Source organism: Ursus arctos, unplaced genomic scaffold, assembly GCF_023065955.2.
Source record: "Ursus arctos isolate Adak ecotype North America unplaced genomic scaffold, UrsArc2.0 scaffold_8, whole genome shotgun sequence".
NCBI lineage: Eukaryota > Metazoa > Chordata > Mammalia > Carnivora > Ursidae > Ursus > Ursus arctos.
In genome coordinates, this window is record NW_026623100.1 from 64,101,810 (window position 1) to 64,124,024 (window position 22,215).

At 38.3% G+C, this 22,215-nt stretch overlaps 1 protein-coding gene across 1 annotated transcript in view; it reads right to left on the minus strand.

Moving 5' to 3' along the window:
- Positions 1-22,215, minus strand: part of BABAM2 (BRISC and BRCA1 A complex member 2) — a 396,696-nt gene that overhangs the window by 300,308 nt on the left and 74,173 nt on the right. The window contains exon 4 of the mRNA XM_026521231.4: positions 9,747-9,841. Within this exon, the coding sequence (XP_026377016.1) occupies positions 9,747-9,841 (95 nt within the window). The remainder of the gene's footprint in view (positions 1-9,746; positions 9,842-22,215) is intronic.

Consider the following 22,215-nt stretch of genomic DNA (forward strand, 5'->3'; position numbering starts at 1 on the left):
AAAATGGTTCCATGACTGATAAGTAAAAACAGATAATGGTAGAAGTACAAATAGAGTTTTTAGTTCATCAGCACATAAACCAATTTTGCATCAATTTCCAGTACTTGGATCATACATTGATGCATCCTCTGAATCCAAGCTGCATCCAACTCAAGAGAACTAGAGATGCCACCTGTAAATAATGTTTACCCTTATTTCTAACTTAGAAAAATCTACTGGAACTTAAAAATCTAGGTTTTCATAAAAAAGGAAGAAGTACACTGTTTTCAAACATTTTATTAATGCTATTGAATATTTTTATGAACATCCAACATTTTTATTAATTAATAATTTTTATTAATTCTGTATTCTTGCCAACAAAGCAAGTAGTATTTTTTTTAAAGGTTTTATTTATTTTTGCAAGAGAGACCGAGAGAGAGAGAGAGAGAGCCCATGAGCAGGTGCGGCGGGGCAGAGAGAGAAGCACACTCCCCGCTGAGCATGGGCCTGATGCAGGTCTCAATCCCACGACCCTGGGATTGTGACCTGAGTCAAAGGCAGACACTTACTCAACTGAGCCACCCCAGGCACCCAAAAGCAAGTCGTATTTTATGGTCCACTGAAGTTCTTTATGTTTTTGCTATGAAAGTAAAGGGCAAAATTGTATGTTCTCAAAAATGTAAGACAACTGACTTCTGCTTTTACCCTGGGGACATTTGCAAATTCCAGGCACAGGAGGGAGGCTGAGAATCCAGGCTTTGCACACTCACAAAGCAGCTGCTGGACTCAGAAAAATCATTAGAACTTTTGGCAGAGTCTCAAGAGACCTCAAACAAGTCGCCAGCTACCCTCAAGACAATCTGATGAATCCTGGGGCAGCCCATGGGCAAGAAACTAAAATTAAGCAAGTCCCTCTGAAAAGCAGAGCAGAGCTATCAGCAGTCTTACAATATAAAATTTATGATTTCGAATCTATCAGGGCAACGATCCACATTGTTTGGGCGTTTGAATATTTGGTAAGTGATGTGGAATTCTTTAGAATATTTTAGAGGTCAAGGCACTTAAACATGCTAGGAACACTGGCCACTCCAGACCTTCAGGGAAAAGCCCTGAAGAACTCTGCCTCGGAAATCATACTAAACCACAGGTAGATGACCCTTACCAAAGACATAAGCCAGCCTCAACCCAACAAAGCCCCCGTCTGCATTAAGGTGATCGATTAACACTCTCTGGCTATGACGGAGACAATGAACCCTCTCTCTAGAAGACGACTGCATCATCTGAAGCCTCTACAGTTTTTTTAACAGGAATATCTCACATTCACTCAAAACTATGAGAAACGCCAAATACAGAACCACGTGATTGATAACCAAAGAAAAAAGCAGGCAAAATAAATAGGCCCCGGGACATTCCAGGTATTAGAACTGGCTCACAAAGACTTGAAACTAAATATGATTAGCATGTGCAGTAAAATGGAGGAAACTACAGATGAAAAGACAAATTCACCAAAGAACTGTGGAATTAAAAAAACATAGGGCCTAAAGGTAAGAACTCACTAGAAAGATTTCAAAGCAGATAAGACACCACAGAAAACAATGACCTGGAAGATAAGCCCGGAGTTATCTAGTTGTGCTAGTTATTCACGGATTGCCGCTCATCTTCCAAATCTACTCTTCTGTGTCCTGTTTATGAAACCGGGACTGGACCCTGCAAACACTTGTCCTTTGCCAGCTGGTGCAACGTTTAGCTTGTCGACAGAAAGTGATGGAGGGGCAGCGGACTTTTCAAAGCTGCCCGTACAATGCAACCGCCTGCGGCGTGCAGGAGACCCAGGAGTGCTCCCCCTCCAGCCCCTTTGCTGGCACGCAGCCACACTGGCGCACGAGCACCCAGTAGGCCACACCAGTTCTGCCCTGCAGCGCCCCCAAATGCAGGTCTCCAACATCCAGTGGGCTGCAGCCATCCCCGCTCCAACAAGGAGGACCTAGTCTCAACTTGGGGCCTTCCGAGTTGCTTCCGTCTTGGGTTTTTTTCTCTCAGCCACAGAGTAGCTGCTCTCTACAACCGCTATGCTTACATTCTTTAGAGTTCTCTTCTATTCCTTTAAGTAGTTCATAACTCTCGATAGCCAATTGTCCCTATTCAAGTCACTGGTACGGTTTTCTGCCTCCTAACCAGACTCTAACTGATAACCTGGTGAAGTTTCGTTTTAAGCGTATCTGGTGCGTACTTCCAAGAGGTTCTGTTTTTCTACACCTGTGCTTTTAAAGCCTAGTTTATCCCACATACCTTCAAAATTGTACGTGTGTAGGCATACGTGCAGGTACCGACCCTCTCCTTAGCCCTCGACACCATGTGGCCCAGCAGGGCCGCCCTCCAGGATACGCCCCTCCGAAACGCACACACATATTCACTGAGACACACACGAGAACGCTCACGGTAGCACTGTTCACAACAGCAAGAACCTGAGGAGAATCCAAACGTCGGTCAGTACTAGAACGGTCAAGTAAACCGTGCTCTGCTCCTGCGATGGAATGAGCGAACAACAGCAACAAACCACGGGGGGAAAGCTCACAGTCCATGTGGAGCGAAAGAGTCCGTTTGTAGACAGATCAAAACGAGGCAAAATTAACCGTGGTGATGTAAGTCAGCACAGTTTACCCTTGGGCAAGGTGGTCACAGAGATGGAAGGGGGCGTGAGTGGGGCTTCTGGAGACTGGAAATGCTCTGTTCCTCATCTAAGCGCTGGTTACATGCCGTGTTTGCTTTACGGAAATTCTCCACGTACCACACTTGTGATTCGTCTGCTCTCCTGCAGATATGCCACTCATCCGTACGGATTATAAACAATCAGATGCTACGCTTCGAAGTCTCACACACTTACTCTCCATGGAGCTGGTAAAGCGCGCCCCCGTGTGCCCCCACAGCACCGCGGGCATCTTCCTCCGTCCCCGCACACAGCACCTCAGGCTGCAGCTCCGTCCGCTTCTCTGTCTTGAACATTAGGTTCAGCTTCAGAGCTGAAGATGAGTCTTAAAGGTCTCAAATGAGGCATTAAATAAATACTTGAAAAATGACAGAGAATTCTTCTTTAAAATGTACTGTAGGCCGAGGCACGGGGCAGTGTCTAGAACAGGAGCACCGCACACCTGACCAGCGTTATTCTGCAGCGGGCCGAGCAGTCAGTCCATCTCAGCGAAGTGCATTCTTCACATATACCTCATGTACGCAGGGAACGGGCACTGTTTTGCAAGGACACATTCCAAAGATGTCCTTCTGGAGGCAGCACAGTGGACAGCAGGGCAGGAGAAGTGACAAGGTGTCGGCGCGATACTTCTTCCTACACTAACATTCCATATAAGCAGAACAGAACCAGTGAAGGAACTGGTAGCATTAGACTCCTACCCTGAAGATGCTTGTCCCAAACCCAAAATCGCCCTCACCTTCTTCAAACTAGGAAGTCAGATATCAGTGGTTTCCAATTCTGCTATAATTGCAACATGTCCTTCTCATCTAAATTTATGAACCACCCTTCCTCCTTTATGCAATTTTATTTTAAATTAAAGTGAATTATCACTATTGCTTTTGGGGAAAAGAATTTCACAATGCCCTTTGAGGTAGCCAGACATACCACAGGGCATTGCAAAACCAAGGCTGAAAATCACTGCTTCGGAGATTCTGTTAACTGATTTTTATCTCCCAGTTTCTCTAAAACTGAATCTCTTCTCCTATTTTGAAATTTTCATCTAAAACATATTTTCTAGTCTTGGAAACCAGCAAGTCCCTTAAGAAATACACAACCTTAAAGGAAACCTGCTCACCTAACAAATACATATTGTGCAGCTCGACACACCAGGCACTCTTCTAGTTATTAGGACATACCGGTGAAGAAAACAAACTCACTCTCTCATGAGGCTTCCATTCCAGTGAAGAAACAAGGGTAAGCTTCCATCTCAATCTACCTGGGACTATCCAGTTTCAACACTGAAGGTACTACATCCCAGAAAACCCATCAGCCGCAGGCAAACCAGAGCCATTGGTCACCCTGGCAGAGAGATACCAAATAAGGAAGGAAAAATTTATCAAATAGTGGTAAATGTAATGAAGAAAACAACACATGATAAAAAATGAGCCAGTAATGGGGAGGGTGTTACCACTATTTTGTATAGGGACACCAGGAAAGGCCTCTCTGATACAATGCCATTTGAAGAGAAGAGGAGAGCAAGCCATTCAGATAAATGGGGGAAGAGAGTTTCAGGCAAAAGTGAATGAAAATGGTGAATAGCAAATCTCTAGCTGAAGCTACAGATTGAATGCAATTCCTATCAAATCCCAGATGGATTCTTGGCAGAAATTGACAAGCCGATCCTAGGGAATGCAAGGGACCCACAATAGTCAAAGCAATCTTGGAAAAGAACAAAGCTGGAAAACTCGTATTTCCCAATCTCAAAACTTATTACAAAGTCAGGGCAAACAAGACAGTGTGGTATTGGTATAAGGTTAAAAGATAGATAAAAGTGATAGAATTGACAGTCCAGAAATACACCTTCACATTTATAGTCAACTGAATTTCAATAAGAATGCCAAGACAACTCAAAAGGAAAAAATAGTCTTTCTAATAAATTATGTTTAGACATCTGGATCTCCACTTATAAAACAATGAAGTGAGAGGCACCTGGGTGGCTCAACTCCTGATTTTGGTTCAGGTAATGATCTCATGGGTCATGGGACCAAGCCCCGCACCAGGCTCCAAGCTCAGTGGGGAGTCTGCCTCTCTCTTTCTCCCTCTCCCTCTTCCCCTCCACACACTCTCTTTCTCTCTCTCTCTCTCTCCCCTCCCCTAAAATAAATAAATAAGTCTTTTAAAAAAAAAATGAAGTGGGGCTCCTACCTCACACCATATACAAAAATTAACCTAAAATAGACCAAATGCCTAACAGTAAGAGCAAAAATTATAGGAGTTTTTAAGGAAAGACAGTAGGTAAGACTTCATAACCTTGGACTAGGCAATGATTTCTTAGATATGAAATCAGAAGCATATGCAACAAAATGAAATATAGGTAAGTTAGATTTAAACTTTTATCCATCAAACAATACTATCCAGAAGTGAAAAGACAATCCACGGAATGGAAGAAAATTCTGGCATATACAGAGATACGATATACAAAGAACTCTTCTTATACCTCAACAATAAAAGGCAAACAACCCCATTTAAGAAAGAGCAAAGCCTTTGAATAAACATTTCTCCAAATAAGATATAAAAACGGCCAATAAGCACAAGAAAAGATGCAAAACATCATTAGCCATCAGGGAAACAGAAACCAAAAACCACAATGAGAAACCACTTCATAGGCTATAATCAAAAAGACAGATAATAACAAGTGTTGGTGAGGATGTGGAGAAAATGGAACACTTGTATGTCGTCAGGGATGTAAAACGGTATAGCCACTTTGGAAAACAGTCCGAGAGTTCCTCAAGAAGCTAAATATAGTTACCATTTGACCCTGCAATTCCATTCCCAGGGATATATCTAAGAAAAATTAAAACATGCCCACACAACAACAGTATTTATAATCGCCAAAACATGAAAACAATCCAAATATCCATCAACTGACAATGGATAAATAAAATGTGGTCTATGCATACAATGTAATATTATTTAGCAATAAAAAACGAAGTAGTGATATATGACACATTGAAAACTGTAGGCTAATGAAATTGGTCAGTCACAAAGGACCACATATGGTATGATTCCATTCATATGAAATGTCCAGAACAGGCAAACATACAGAGACAGATGTAGAATAGTTCCTGCTTAGAGTGGATATGGGTAGGAGTGGGGAGGAAGGGGAAGTGACTGCTAATGTTCTAATTTGACTCTGATGATGGTAGAGGTTAACTAGACACTGCAGTGACCATTTCACAATATATACAAATGCCAAATCATTATGTTGTACACTTAAAAGTAATATAATGCTAAAATGTCAATTATGCCCCAATTTAAAAAATTTAAATTTAACTGTGGTGATGGTTGCACAACTCTGTGAATATATTAAAAACCAGTGAATTATATACTTTAAAATGGGTGGATTATATGGCATATAAACTATGCCTCAACAGAGCTGTTAATTTAAAAAAAAAAAAAAATGGAGCTGTCCCCAAAATGGAAAATGATACTTCACTGGAAATAATGTCAAAGACAAGTGGGCCTTCTGTCGGAGATGTTACTATAAAAGATGGGTTCAATTCGTGATTCTCAATAGCAGTTCACAGACTAATACATAGAAATGGCCCGGGGCGCCTGGGTGGCTCCGTCATTAAGCATCTGCCTTCGGCTCAGGTCATGATCCCAGGGTCCTGAAATCAAGCCCCACATCACTCTCCCTGCTCAGCGGAGAGCCTGCTTCTCCCTCTCCCACTCCCCCTGCTGGTGTTCCCTCTCTCGCTGTGTCTCTGACTGTCCAATAAATAAATAATTTAAAAATTTAAAATATTAAAAATAAAATAAAATAAAAAAAGAAATGGCCCAGAGAATTTAATGACTCTTCAGCTCCCTAATGGGTCTAATTAAGATTCCAGTGGGATCCAAGAATCTGTTTGTTTGCTTTTTAAGTATTTTATTTATTTATTTGAGAGAGAGAGCACAGAGAGAGAGGGAGAGGGAGAAACAGACTCCCTGGTGAGTAGAGAGCCCAATGCAGGGCTCCACCCCAGGACCCCGAGATCATGACCTGAGCTGAAGGCGACGCTTAACCAACTGAGCCACGAAGGTGCCCCAAGAATCTATTTTTAACAGGCTTCCTAAATTATTCTGATGGTTAGTCAGAAGTGGGAACCACCAAACAACTACGATTATAACTCAGTGATTTTATGATTCTCCGGTATCTATGAGATACCCGTCTCTGGTATTTATCTCATATTTACCTGGATCTGGTATCTCCACCTAGTATTTTCCATTCATCTGAGGATTTTTAAAGTTCTTGATGAAACTCATCTCAGTGAATGAAGAGTATGAGTTGAGAAAGAGGTGGTTTCATCTGATGGATTAGAACACCTCACATATTTTTATTAAACTTACGTGTATCCTTTATTTAAGTTACTTCAAATCCTTTCATAGAAAGAAGCTGATTTAAATAAATTGAATAAATAAAAGATTACATATATTCTCAAAAATTGTATTTCTCAAACTGGGACACATTTTTTTTCTCAAATATGTATAACTTAATACACTTTTTATTAAAAAGCACAGGTATGTTATAGACTCAAATGCAAAATACTTTCTATTAATTTTTAAAATAAAACCCAGAAGATTCAAGGAAATTCCATATTTGCCATAGCAACTACTTTGGACTATGGACTACGCTTCCAGAATCTAAGGGGACATATTCATTCCCTCCTGCAGTTAGTACTACTTCAGGGGGAAAATCAAAAAAATCTAGACATTCTGCTCTCCACTACATGGGTGATGAAACATGGAATCCCCCCTTCATTCAGACCAAAATGGACTAATCAGGTTATTAGTGAATGTGCTCTGTGCATTTCAGGAAGGAAGGAAGGAAAAAAGGCCGAACTGAATTGAAGAACTAAACCACAGCCTGTTAATTGCTGAGTGAAAAGTCCTTTGGAGGCATGCTATCTCAGAGAAACATCGGCTGACATGTATCTTGTCCTAGTGTTTTAGCCAGATGACAATGAGCACCAAGGGCACCTCTAGGGCTGAGACGACCTCACCAGCTGATGGAGGGTGCACCCTGGTTGCTTTACTAGGCTTGCCCAAACCACTGGTCTTGGGTAGCCTGGCTGAGTGCTCAGACTGACTACAGCTAAAGAGAAAGTATTCCCCTAGACTGGTAATCTTTCTCTTAGATATAGTCCTTCGATTTTTTTTGGCTGTTCCTCTTCAGCTAATCTCAAAAACATCTGTGGAAACTTCACTCGGGGACTAAATATCAGAAGAATGGAGTTGTAATATCAAGTGTGGCACAATTATATAATTCTAGGTCAATTTTCTCAATACTAAAACAGAAAAGCAGAATACGCTGAGCCTCATGGTCCTTTTTTGGCTTTTACATTCTATGCTCTCAGAATACTCATCACCATTGAAGATGTGCCTTGCAAATTTGAAAGGCAATTCCAAAAAAAAAAAAAAAAGTTGTAAACACATTTCTTATCCTTTCCTTCATAGTACTCCCCTTTTATATCATCCTAGCCCAAATCCCTCTCTGGATTTTTGCAACAGTCTTCAATTCTGGTCCTCAATTTTTCTTTAATCCATGATGCTGACCACATTGCTGTAAGATGATTCTCCAATTATCATCTCCTTCTGTGGCTCTTCACCCAGAAGTCAATGTTCTTCAACATCTTAGTCCAATTTCCTTCTCTAACCTTTGCTAGACCTGCCTTGTATTAACTTACACTTCAGCAAACCTGTCAGTACCTTCTTCTATAATATATTACACAATTCATTTGTTTATGTCACTCCCCCTACTTGAAATTCTCTCTGCCGTATTTCCCACTTGGGCTCCATTCTTCAAGAATGAGTCCAAGTCTTACCTCTACTACAGAGCCTTTTCTGACAACCTTCTCTAAACTCCTGGAGCACTCAGCCTATAACACATCTTTGGCATCTAGCAAATGCTCCCCTCCACTGGCAGCTTTCACGCAGAAGAGGTCTGTAGAGATACCTTCCACCTCCTTTTCTCCAGGTAAGCCCCTCAGCTTCAATATGGGGTGAATATGTAACACACAGCGTCCAAAGGAACCATGCTTAAACTACAAATTTTTAAAAATCAACTAACAGTTTGAGTGTAATTATTAGAAATTTTGCAACGAACCCGTCCTACTCTTGCCAATTGCATTTTTACAGCTGTGTTCTAAAATTTAAGATCGTTCTTTAGGTTTGGGTTGATACTTCCTGTTTAACACTTCCCTTTTTAAAAAGGGAGGGGGGGCAAGATTTCACAGTCAGTCACCAAAATTTTTAATTACAAAACTTTGAGACAAAAAAAAAATGTCCAAAAAACAAAACAAAGAACATAGATTTGAACTACAGCATAGGCATCACAGCAAAACTAAACTTGAGAAGGGAAAGAAAGAGACATTTTGTCTGGTCAGACCTTTTAAACAAAATGGCACATGATTTTCTCCACCAGCAATGTGAAACACACAATTTTTTATGTAAACCACATGTGCTCTGACAAGTACCACCACTCCTTTCCCTGCTTTAACCCCAGAAACATGTTACTTTAACTACAAAGTTTTTGGTCTTGCTTAAATAAAGAACACTTAATCTGGTCTTTACCCTTGTGATAATAATACTGAGATAATACGGATACTAGTCCACATTTGCCACTTTCACTTCTATACAAAAATGGCCTCTTAGAGAGCCAAGAAACACTCCCCTAACAAGCTCTGTGATGAAGTGTTAGTAAACATTAAAAAATTGATCGCAGGCATGAAATATTAAATTAAAATAAAGAAATGTCTTCAACATGTCTCTTTAAGCTGGAGTAAAAATATTTTAACCAATATGCTAGCGATTTTAATTCAAAATAGTCTGAAAGTAAAATTGCAATGAAAAAAGAAATCTTTTCTTTAAACGATTTTGGCACATGAAGAGCTATACTGATTTCAGAGGACAGAGGAAAAAAGGAGGTGGAAAAAGCCCCACATGTTTGGCAAATTTATCTGTCAAGCAATTGTCAAAAACTAATTTTATTTTTCTTCAACAAATAAAGATCATCCGAAACGAGGCTGCAGTTACTCACATGCAGAGCCGAGGGATCTGGCAGGAATTCAGCATCTTCTCCAAAGATGAAATCAGGGGGCAGCTCTGGGTATTGGGCATTGAAAATGATATCCCCTGAAAGAAAAGAAAACATGAGGCCCTGATTATTTCCTTGATAATTTACGAATGTTCTGAGGCATGCATCAGAAACACTTCTAAAAGAAGTTTATATTAGTTTAACAAAAAAAAATTTGAACAGCGCTCCCTGAATGCTTAATTCCTCAAATGAAAGAACTATATCATCTTTTAAATTAATATCTACAGGGGAACCTGGGTGGCTCAGTTGGTTAAGCGTCCGACTCTTGGTTTCGACTCAGGTCACGATCTCAGGGTTGTGAGATCGAGCTCCGGCCCATAGGGCTCCACGCTCAGTATGGACTCTGCTTGGGATTCTTTGCCCCTCTCTCTCCCTCCACTTCTGCTCCTCCCCCTTCTCATATGCTCTCTCCCTCTCTCTAAAATGAATAAATAAAATCTTTAAAAATAAAATAAATATCCACAATACGCAATCAAAAAAGTTTTCTCTTCCTACCACACTATACATATAAATACCCACATAGAAATAAAGCAGCCACATCCAAAGTACGTGCAGATTTTTCTATAGGAAATGTGACTGTCCAATCACTGCCTGCTAATTAATAAACCTTTACTGGGAACTATTTCTCTAAAGATAAAGGACTTACCTTGATGAAATTAAACATACAAACCTTCGGTATAATGGAAAGAATATCTGGCTTGGAGCCAAAAATGTCGGGTTTATATCCACAATGTATCCTAATTATTTACTGGCTCAACTCATCTTGGGCAAATTTTAACTTCTTTAGACTTCAGTTTCTTTTATCAGTAAAAGGGGATCTAATAGTGCTGATATCACAGACTTGATGTGAGGATAAACAGAGCTAGCATGCCAATCACAGTGTCTGGCGCACAGTAAGCACTTAGTAAGTGATATGGGAGCACCACTAGTCATTACTACCACCATCTTGAAATACAAGACAAATTACAAAGTCTCCTTAGCAAATTTATGTTTTAAGTTCTTCTACCTCTGTTCCTTTCCTGTCTCCTTCTTTAGCTTTTTTTTTTTTCCCCTCCGCTCACCCCAAGAACCACTACTCATCATTCTAATACCAACCAGCAGATTAGTATACCAACAAACACACATCTTCGGTTCTAGCATATGAGTATGTACACGTGTGTACGTGCATACACAATTCTATCAGTCCAATCATTTTTCCTGCTCAAACAATATCTTCATAATATATCCAATAATTGATACACTCAGACTTCAGTTCTCATCTGAGCCTTTCTTCCCTCAACTACATACTACGTATTTCAATGTCAAACTCAGCAAGTCTAAAAACATGTTCATGACTATCCCTTTTCCCACTCCTCTCTTCCCCTAGCTGATTTCCCTATTTCTAGGGATTCCTTAACCTCCCATGCTGTGACTTTAGTGTCCTCTTCGACCTTACCCCCACCCTTTATACTCTTAGAAAACAAGTCATCTCAGTTCTTCCTCCAAAATGTTTCTCATAAGGGAACTTCCCACTGCTAACAGCTCCATCCAGGCCCAGATGACCTAGTTCATACATTCAGGCATTTGATGAAAAAAAAAACTGAACCCTGCTCTAGCCATGATGCTAACCACTGATGATCAAAGAAAAAATTCTGTTCTTTAAGAGTTGACAGACTAGAAGAATTCAATTATTATCGTACCCTCTTAAATGGTCTCCTGATACAAGCTTCCCTCCAGCCCATGATATATATTATCACCACATAAATGTTCTTAAAGTACAACTTTGCCCTAAAACTTTCTGGCTCAAAAAATGCCAATGATTCTCTAATGTCAAATGGAATAAGGGCAAACCTTTCAAACTGGCATTTAAGGCCTCTGAAATATGATGTTCCTATTTATTTGTTCACCTGTCTATGTACAAGCCAATACCAACCTTGTGTTCTAATCGGTATGATCCACTCACTGCCTCCAAACAATGACACCTACTTGAAATACTCTTTCCCCTGGCTCGGTTCTTACCTATCTTCTATAAGTCCACTTAATTACCTTGTCTTGCACGAAGACCTTCCTAATAAATCCAGTACACACTGATCATCATTACCTCTGACATTCAACAATACTGACTGGCTACGCCATTCACTTGAGTATTTCATTGTAGTATTATATTGTTTTTCCTACTCTATTAATTTCAAAAATCCATAACAAACACATGGTCTACATGAGGCACTGTGATACACACTGTGTCAGTACGAAGATGGTTCTCCTCAAGGACCTTACATTTAGTTAGGGAGACAGGAACATACGCACAGAACCACAAACGCAGAGCAGTACAAGATAAATACATATACTTGATCTTCCTAAATATCTTGCAAGCACGCAGAGAATAAACATGCTTATACTTATTTCATATTTCCAATGGGGAAAGTGTGACATACAGAATATATTCAAGAAATGGTCTAATATGTGAAAAAATTCTACTCTCTGAATTTTGGTTTTCTAAGTACTGACAAAAATCTACAATTAGGAATAAAGTTCAAAAGATTTACTTCTACCTCTTTCTGTAGAGAATAAATATGAGCAAGAAAATATACCCTTCATATTTACCCAAAGAAAACAAAAACACTACTTCAAAAAGATAATATGTACCCCTATTTTTACTGCAGCAGTATTTACAACAGCCAAGATATGGAAGCAACCCAAGTGCCCACGGATAGATGAATGGATAAAGAAGATGTGGTATATATATACTATGGATTATTACTTAGCCATAAAAAAGAATGAGATCTTGCCATTTGCAACAACATGGATGGACCTAGTGGGTATAATGCTAAGTGAAATAAGTCAGTAAGAGAAAGACAAATACCATATGATTTCACTCATGTGTGGAATTTAAGAAACAAAACAAACAAACAAACAAAAAGAGACCAAAAAACACTCTTAATTATAGAGAACAAACTGGCAGTTGCTGGAAAGGAAGGTAGGTGGGAAGATGGGGGAAACAGGTAAAGGAGATTACGAGTACCCTTATCTTGATGAGCACTAAGAAATGTAAAGAATTGTTAAATCATTATATTGTACACATGAACCTAATATAACACTGTATGTTAATTACACTTGAATTTAAAACAGGAAAAAATATATACCTTTCAGAGGTTGGATGTAGAAATAAATTATCAAAAGTAATAATAATCACTGCCTCTCCCTTATCTTACCCACTAGCATTATCTCCGGTTTCCACTTTATCTACTACAAATTATAAACTTACTTCAAATGTGCTAACTACAAAGCATTAACCCAAACTAAGAGTAGGAAGCACTAGTAGAGACAATATAAACATCCTGATTACTCATTCTTATTCAACTATACTCAGTACACACAATTCCTTGAGAGAACATTTACATTAGAGACAGGTTGGCTTACTTTCATGAAATTTAGAAAATAAACTCATAAAGCTAACAGAGGAAAGGCATCAAAGTTTTGGAAAAAGCCAAGCTAGAATTATTGCGCATATTAATGTTCAAAAAATAAACAGCATGCTAAATTCCAATGGAAGTTTGGTTACTTTTGTTACTACAAGAGGACATAAAACTGGATTTTCAAATTCTCAAAGGACCATTGTCAGTAATGCATATTTCCAAAACACTAAACATTAAAAATACGATCCAAGGAAATCCATTCTTGCCAATTCTACTCAACATTGGACTGGAGGTTCTAGCCAGAGCAATTAGGTAAGAAAAAGAAATGAATGGCATCCAGATTGGAAAGAAAAAGCAAAATTATGTCTGTACACAGATGACATGATCTTGCATATAGAAAATCCTAAGAAATCCACACACATACACACACACAAATCAAAATAAACAAGTTCAGCAAGGTTGCAAGATACAAGATAAATGTATAAAATCAACTACATTTCTATACACTACCAAGAATCCAGAAATGAATTTTTTTTAATTCCATTTATAATAGCATCAAAAAGAATAAAATACTTAGGAATAAATTTAGTGAAACGAGTGTAAAATTTGTACACTGAAAACTATAAAACATTGTTGAAAGACATGGAAGAAGGCCTACATAAATGGAAAAACATCTCATGTTCATAGACTAAAAGACTTAATATTGTCAAGATGGCAGTACTACCTAAATTAATCCACAGATTTCACGTATCCCTATCAAAATCCCTACTGGCTTTTTTTTTTTTTTTTTTTTTTTGCAGAAATTGACAAACTAATCCTAAATGTCATGCAGAAATGCAAGGGTTCCAGCATGGCCAAAAAGCAATCTTGGAAAAAAACAAATTGGAAGACACATATTCCAATTTCAAAACTTATTACAGAGCCACAGTAATCAAGACAGTGTGGCACTGACATAAGAACAATGGAATAAAATTCAGAGACTGGAAATACTTCCACATTTATAGTCAATTGAATTTTTTATTTTAATTGAAGTATTGTTGATATACAATATTAAATTAGTTTCAGGTGTACAACATGGTGATTCAACAATCACCATACATATTATATACATTACAAAATACTCACCATGATAAGTGTATTACACTATTATTGACTATATTCCCTGTTTTATGCTTTTTATCCCTGTGACTTATTTATTTTATTATAGTGAACTGATTTTTGACAAGGCTGCCAAGACAATTCAATGGGACAAAAAGAGTCTTCTCACCACCTCAAACTCATAAGTACTACTATTAAAAAAAGAGATGACTACTATTTAAAAGAGAGAGAGAGAGAGAATATAACAAATGTTTGTGAAGGTATGGAGAAATGGGAATCCCTGTGCACCACTGATACGAATGTAAAATGGTACAGCTGCTATAGAAAACAATATGGTAGTACCTCAAAATTTAAAAATCGAATTACCATACGATCGAGCAATTCCACTCTCTTGGGTATATATTTAAAAGAAGTGAAATCAGTGTTTCAAACAGATATTTGTACACCCATGTTCACAGCAGCATTATTTACAGTAGCCTAGTGGAAACAACCCTAGTGTTCACTGACAGATAAATAGATAAACAAAATGTGGTATATATACAAATGGAATTTCATTCAGCCTTTAAAAAAAACATTCTGACTCATGCTATAATACGGATGAAACTTGAGGATGCTATTGTTAGGTGAAAATAAGCCAGTCACAAAAAGACAAATACTTTATGAGTATTTGAGGTATATGAGATACCAAGAGTAGTCAAATTCATAGAGACAGAAAAAAAGAATGGTGGTTAGCAAGAGCTGGGGAGGTGGGGAGAACTGGTTGCTGTTTAACTGGTACCGAATTTCAGCTTTTATAGATGAAGAGTTATCGAGAGTAGTGGTACAACAATGTGAATGTTATTAACAGTACTGAAATATACACACAAAATTATTAAGATGGTGAATTTTATGTTATTTTTACCACAATTTTAAAAACTGTTAAATAAGATACACAAGCCAACTCTTATCCAGAATAAAGAGACATATAAATGAAAATACATTAATAGTAGGGGACCTCAACACTCCACTCTCAGAAATAGACAGAACACCCTGGCAAAAACTAAGCAAAGAATCAAAGGCTTTGAATGCCATACTCGACGAGTTGGACCTCATAGATATATATAGAACACTACACCCCAGAACCAAAGAATACTCATTCTATTCTAATGCCCATGGAACATTCTCAAGAATAGACCATGTTCTGGGACACAAAACAGGTCTCAACCGATACCAAAAGATTGAAATTATCCCCTGCATATTCTCAGACCACAACGCTCTGAAATTGGAACTCAACCACAAGGAAAAATTTGGAAGAAACTCAAACACTTGGAGACTAAGAGCCATATTGCTCAGGAATGACTCGATAAACCAGGAAATCAAAAATCAAATTAAACAATTTATGGAGACCAATGAGAATGAAAATACAACAGTCCAAAACCTATGGGATACTGCAAAGGCAGTCCTAAGGGGGAAATACATAGCCATCCAAGCCTCACTCAAAAGAATAGAAAAATCTAAAATGCAGTTTTTATATTCTCACCTCAAGAAGCTGGAACAGCAACAGAGGGACAGGCCTAATCCACGCACGAGGAAGCAGTTGACCAAAATTAGAGCTGAAATCAATCAAGCAGAAACCAGAAGTACAGTAGAGCAGATCAACAGGACTAGAAGCTGGTTCTTTGAGAGAATCAATAAAATTGACAGACCACTGGCAAGACTTATCCAAAAGAAAAGAGAAAGGACCCAGATTATTAAAATTATGAATGAAAAAGGAGAGGTCACGACGAGCACCATTGAAATTGGAAGGATTATTAGAAATTTTTATCAACAGCTATATGCCAATAAACTAAGCAATCTGGAAGAGATGGAATCCTTCCTGGAAACCTATAAACTACCAAGATTGAAACCGGAAGAAATTGATTCCTTAAACAGGCCAATTAATTATGAAGAAATTGAGTCAGTGATAAACAACCTTCCAAATAACAAAACTCCAGGCCCGGACGGTTTTCCTGGGGAATTCTACCAAACATTCAAAGAAGAAATAATACCTATTCTCCTAAAGCTATTTCAAAAAATAGAAACAGAAGGAAAGCTACCAAACTCATTCTATGAGGCCAATATTACCTTGATCCCCAAACCAGGCAAAGACCCCCTCAAAAAGGAGAATTACAGACCGATTTCCCTAATGAATATGGACGCCAAAATCCTCAACAAGATACTTGCTAATAGAATCCAACAGTACATTAAAAGGATTATCCATCACGATCAAGTGGGATTCATACCTGGGATGCAAGCGTGGTTCAATATTCGCAAATCAATCAGCGTGATACATCATATCAACAAGAAAAGACTCAGGAACCATATGATCCTCTCAATCGATGCCGAAAAAGCATTTGACAAAATACAGCATCCTTTCCTGATTAAAACCCTTCAGAGTGTAGGAATAGAAGGTACATTTCTCAATCTCATAAAAGCCATCTATGAAAAGCCTACTGCAAATATTATTCTCAATGGAGAAAAGCTGGAAGCCTTTCCCTTAAGATCAGGAACTCGACAAGGATGCCCACTCTCGCCACTATTTTTCAACATAGTACTAGAAGTCCTTGCAACAGCAATCAGACGACAAAAAGGGATCAAAGGTATTCAAATTGGCAAAGAAGAAGTCAAAATGTCTCTCTTTGCAGATGACATGATACTCTATATGGAAAACCCAAAAGAAACCACTCCCAAATTATTAGAAGTTATAGAGCAATTCAGTAACGTGGCAGGATACAAAATAAATGCTCAGAAATCAGTTGCATTTCTATACACGAATAACGAGACCGAAGAAAGAGAAATTAGGGAATCCATCCCATTTACAATAGCACCAAAAACCATACGTTACCTTGGAATTAACTTAACCAGAGACGTAAAGGACCTATATTCTAGAAACTATAAATCACTCTTGAAAGACATTAAGGAAGACATAAAAAGATGGAAAGATATTCCATGCTCATGGATCGGAAGAATTAACATAGTTAAAATGTCCATGCTACCCAGAGCAATCTACACTTTCAATGCTATCCCGATCAAAATACCAAGGACATTTTTCAAAGAACTGGAACAAACAGTCCTTAAATTTGTATGGAACCAGAAAAGGCCCCGAATCTCCAAGGAACTGTTGAAAAGGAAAAACAAAGCTGGGGGCATCACAATGCCGGATTTCGAGCTGTACTACAAAGCTGTGATCACAAAGACAGCATGGTACTGGCACAAAAACAGACACATAGACCAATGGAACAGAATAGAGAGCCCAGAAATGGACCCTCGGCTCTTTGGGCAACTAATATTTGATAAAGCAGGAAAAAACATCCGGTGGGAAAAAGACAGTCTCTTCAATAAATGGTGCTGGGAAAATTGGACAGCTACATGCAAAAGAATGAAACTTGACCACTATCTCATACCATACACAAAAATAAACTCCAAATGGATGAAAGACCTCAATGTGAGACAGGAATCCATCAAAATTCTAGAGGAGAACTTAGGCAACAACCTCTACGACATCGGCCAAAGCAACCTTTTTCATGACACATCCCCAAAGGCAAGAGAAACAAAAGATAAAATGAATTTATGGGACTTCATCAAGATTAAAAGTTTCTGCACAGCCAAGGAAACAGTCAGAAAAACTAAGAGGCAGCCCACGGAATGGGAGAATATATTTGCAAATGACGCTACAGATAAAGGACTGGTATCCAAGATCTACAAAGAACTTCTCAAACTCAATACACGAGAAACAAATAAACAAATCAAAAAATGGGCAGAAGATATGAACAGACACTTTTCCAATGAAGACATACAAATGGCTAACAGACACATGAAAAAATGTTCAAAATCATTAGCCATCAAGGAAATTCAAATCAAAACCACACTGAGATACCACCTTACGCCAGTTAGAATGGCAAAAATAGACAAGGCAAGAAACAACAATTGTTGGAGAGGATGTGGAGAAAGGAGATCCCTCCTACATTGTTGGTGGGAATGCAAGTTGGTACAGCCACTCTGGAAAACAGTGTGGAGGTCCCTTAAAAAGTTAAAAATTGAGCTACCCTATGATCCAGCCATTGCACTACTGGGTATTTACCCCAAAGATACAGACGTAGTGAAGAGAAGGGCCATATGCACCCCAATGTTCATAGCAGCAATGTCCACAATAGCTAAATCGTGGAAGGAGCCGAGATGCCCTTCAACAGATGACTGGATTAAGAAGTTGTGGTCCATATATACAATGGAATATTACTCAGCTATCAGAAAGAACGAGTTCTCAACATTTGCTACAACATGGACGGCACTGGAGGAGATAATGCTAAGTGAAATAAGTCAAGCAGAGAAAGACAACTATCATATGATTTCTCTCATCTATGGAACATAAGAACTAGGATGATCAGTAGGGGAAGAAAGGGATAAAGAAAGGGGGGGGTAATCAGAAGGGGGAATGAAACATGAGAGACTATGGACTATGAGAAACAAACTGAGGACTTCAGAGGGGAGGGGGTGGGGGAATGGGATAGACCGGTGATGGGTAGTAAGGAGGGCACGTATTGCATGGTGCACTGGGTGTTATACGCAACTAATGAATCATCGAGCCTTACATCGGAAACCGGGGATGTACTGTATGGTGACTAACATAATATAATAAAAAATCATAAAAAAAAAAAAATTAAAAAAAATTAAAAAAAATAAAAACTGTTAAATAAAAGAGTCTGCTATAGACTGAATGTATCCCTTCAAAATTCTTATGTTGAAACCTAAGCCCCAATGTGATGATATTTGGAGGTAAGGCCTTTGATAGGTGATTAGGTCATAAGGGCAGAACCCTTATGAATGGGATTAATGCCCTTATAAAAGAGACTCAAGAGAGCTCCCTTGCCGCCTTCTGCCATGTGAGGTTACAGTGAAAAAACAGACTGTCTATGAACCAGGAAGCAGACCTCACCAGACACTCAATTTGCCAGCACTTTGATCTCAGACTTCCCAGGCTCCAGAACTGTTGAGAAATAAACATTAGGTCACCCAGTGTATGGTAATTTGTTACAGCAGCCTGAACAGACTAAGACAGAGTCTTTTCAACAAATGGTGCTGGGCCAACTGGATGGCCACATGCAAAAGAATGAATCTCGGTCCCTAACTCATACCATATACAAAAAATAACTCAAAATGAATCAAAGACTAAGTGTAAGAATAAAAGCTATAAAACTCTTTGAGGAAAATATAAGAATAAATCTTCATAATTAAGCAATATTTACTTAGGTATGAAATCAAAAGCACAAACAACAAAAGAAAAACTAGGTAAACTGAATCTCAGAAAAAACTTTAAACCTTTGTCCTTCAAAGGACATTATCTAGAAAGTGAAAAGACAATCTGCAGAGAAAGAGGAAATACATGATTGGGCAAATCATGTATCTGACAAAGGACTTATATCCAGAATATATCAAGAACTCTATACCTCAGCAATAAAAAGACAAATAATCCAACTTAAAAATGGGCAAAAGCAGCATTATTTACAATAGCCAAACTATAGAAGCAACCCAAGTGCCCATCGATAGATAAGTGGATAAAGAAGATGTGGTGTATATATACAACGGGACACTATTCAGCCACAAAAAAAGAATGACATCTTGCCATTTGCAACAACATGAATAGAGCTAGAGAGTATTAGAGAGTATAATGCTAAGTGAAATAAGTCAGTCAGAGAAAGACAAATACCGTATGATTTCACTCATGTAGAATTTAAGAAACAAAACAAATGAACAAAGGGGGAAAAAAGGAAGACAAACAAAAAACAGACTCTGAACTACAGAGAACAATCAGATGGTTCCCAGAGGGAAGGTGGGCAGGGGGATGGGTGAAATAGGTGAAGGAGATTAAGGGTACACTTACATTGACAAGCACTGAGTAACGTATGGAAGTGATGAATCACTATATTGTACACCTAAAATTAATATAACGCTGTATGTTAACTATACTGGAATTAAATTTAAAAAAAAAGAAACACTAACTTTCATAAATTAATTAATTAAAAATTAAAATGGACAAAATATTTGATTAGACATTTCTCCAAAGAAGATACAGAAATGACCAATAACCACACAAATAGATGCTCAACATCATTAGTCATTAAGGAAACCAAAATCAAAACCACAATTTAAGGGGCGCCTGGGTGGCTCAGTAGGTTAAGCATCTGCCTTCAGCTCAGGTCATGATCCCAGGGTCCTGGGATCGAGCCCCTTGTCAGGCTCCCTGCTCGACAGGGAGTCTGCTTCTCCCTCTCCCTCTGCCCCTCCCCCTGCTCATGCGCACACTCTCTCTTTTTCTCTCTCTCAAATAAATAAAGTTTTTTTAAAAAACCACAATTTGATACTACTTCATACCAACTATGATTGCTACAATCCAAAAGACAATAATATGTGTTGGTGAGGATGTGGCAAAATTGGAACCCTCATATTCTGCTGCTGGGAATATAAAAGGGTGCCAACACTTTGGAAAATAGTTTGGCAGTTCCTCAAAATGTGAAATATAGAATCACCTTATGACCCACCAATTCCACAGCTAGGTACATACCTAAGAAAAATGAAAACATATGTCCACACAAAAGCTTGCATATGAATGTTTGCAGCAGCACTGTTCACCACAGCCAGAAAGTAGACCCCAAAGTCTATCAACTGATGAATGCAGAAATAAAACATCATATATACATGCGATGGAATATCACTCAGCTACAAAGAAAGAAGTATTAACACGTTACAATATGGATGACCTTGAAAACTTTATACTAAGTGAGAACAGACACAAAAGTCCACAAATAGTGTATGATTATTGTATAATTCCACTTAAATGCAATGTCCAGAATATGTAAATCCAAAGAGATAAAAAGGAGACTAACGGTTGCCAGAGGCCAGGACAGGGGGAGCCAGGAGGGACTGCTAATGATAATGAGTACAAAGTTTCTTCTGGTGGGGATGAAAATTAATGTTGGAATTAATACTGACAGTTGGACAACTTCGTGAATATACTAAAAACCACTGAACTGTAAATTGGATGGTATGAGAATTCTATCTCAATAAAGCTGTTTTGTTAATCTGATGCAAAAATCTGTTCCACTTTAATCTTAAACACAAATGAATTAGAAAGTGTTTACTCAATGGTTATGAGTAAATTTATTTTTTATAAATAAAATCATCTTGAAAATACAGCTGGAGAGTTTCTATTTAAAGAAACTCTACAATAAGTCCTTTTTAAAAGCAAAGAATATTTTTATAAGATGAATACTAATAAAGATCTTTATTCTTCAAGAAGGTACCTGGGAGAGGCTCAGTCAGTTAGGCATCTGACTCTTGATCGCAGGGTAGTGACTTCAAGCCCCGCCTTGGGCTCCATGCTGGGCATAAAGCCTACTTAAAAAAAAAAAATTCCTCCAAATGGTCCTTTTTTAAAGGAAAACATTGGAGAATGTTGATTTTTTTTTATTTTTGTTGATTTGTAAAAATTTTTAAAGTAGCCAAAAGTATTTGGATATACAATAATTTTTTAAAAAACAAACAATGTGTACCAGTTAGCACACCCTCAACTAAAAAGATCTCTTAGGCGAGAAAGAGGGAGATTACTATATTGCATATAGTAAAAACATTACAAGTATCTTTCAAAACAAGGAAGTAATTTAAGTATCTTTCAGAATCTCACACTCTTACATTTCAGAATTTCTCAAACACTTAACTTCAGACCTCAAAGAACTCCTGAAGCACTTTGCCTCAATACTCTATAGCCTCTTTGGAATAAAATGTGACATTGTTTTCTTGCTATGGTGAACAGTCAGTAAATCAGTCGAGAACATTTATTAAAAACCCACCATGCACAGATGCACATACTGGACACCTGGGGAGTTATACAGGAAGTAGGAAACATA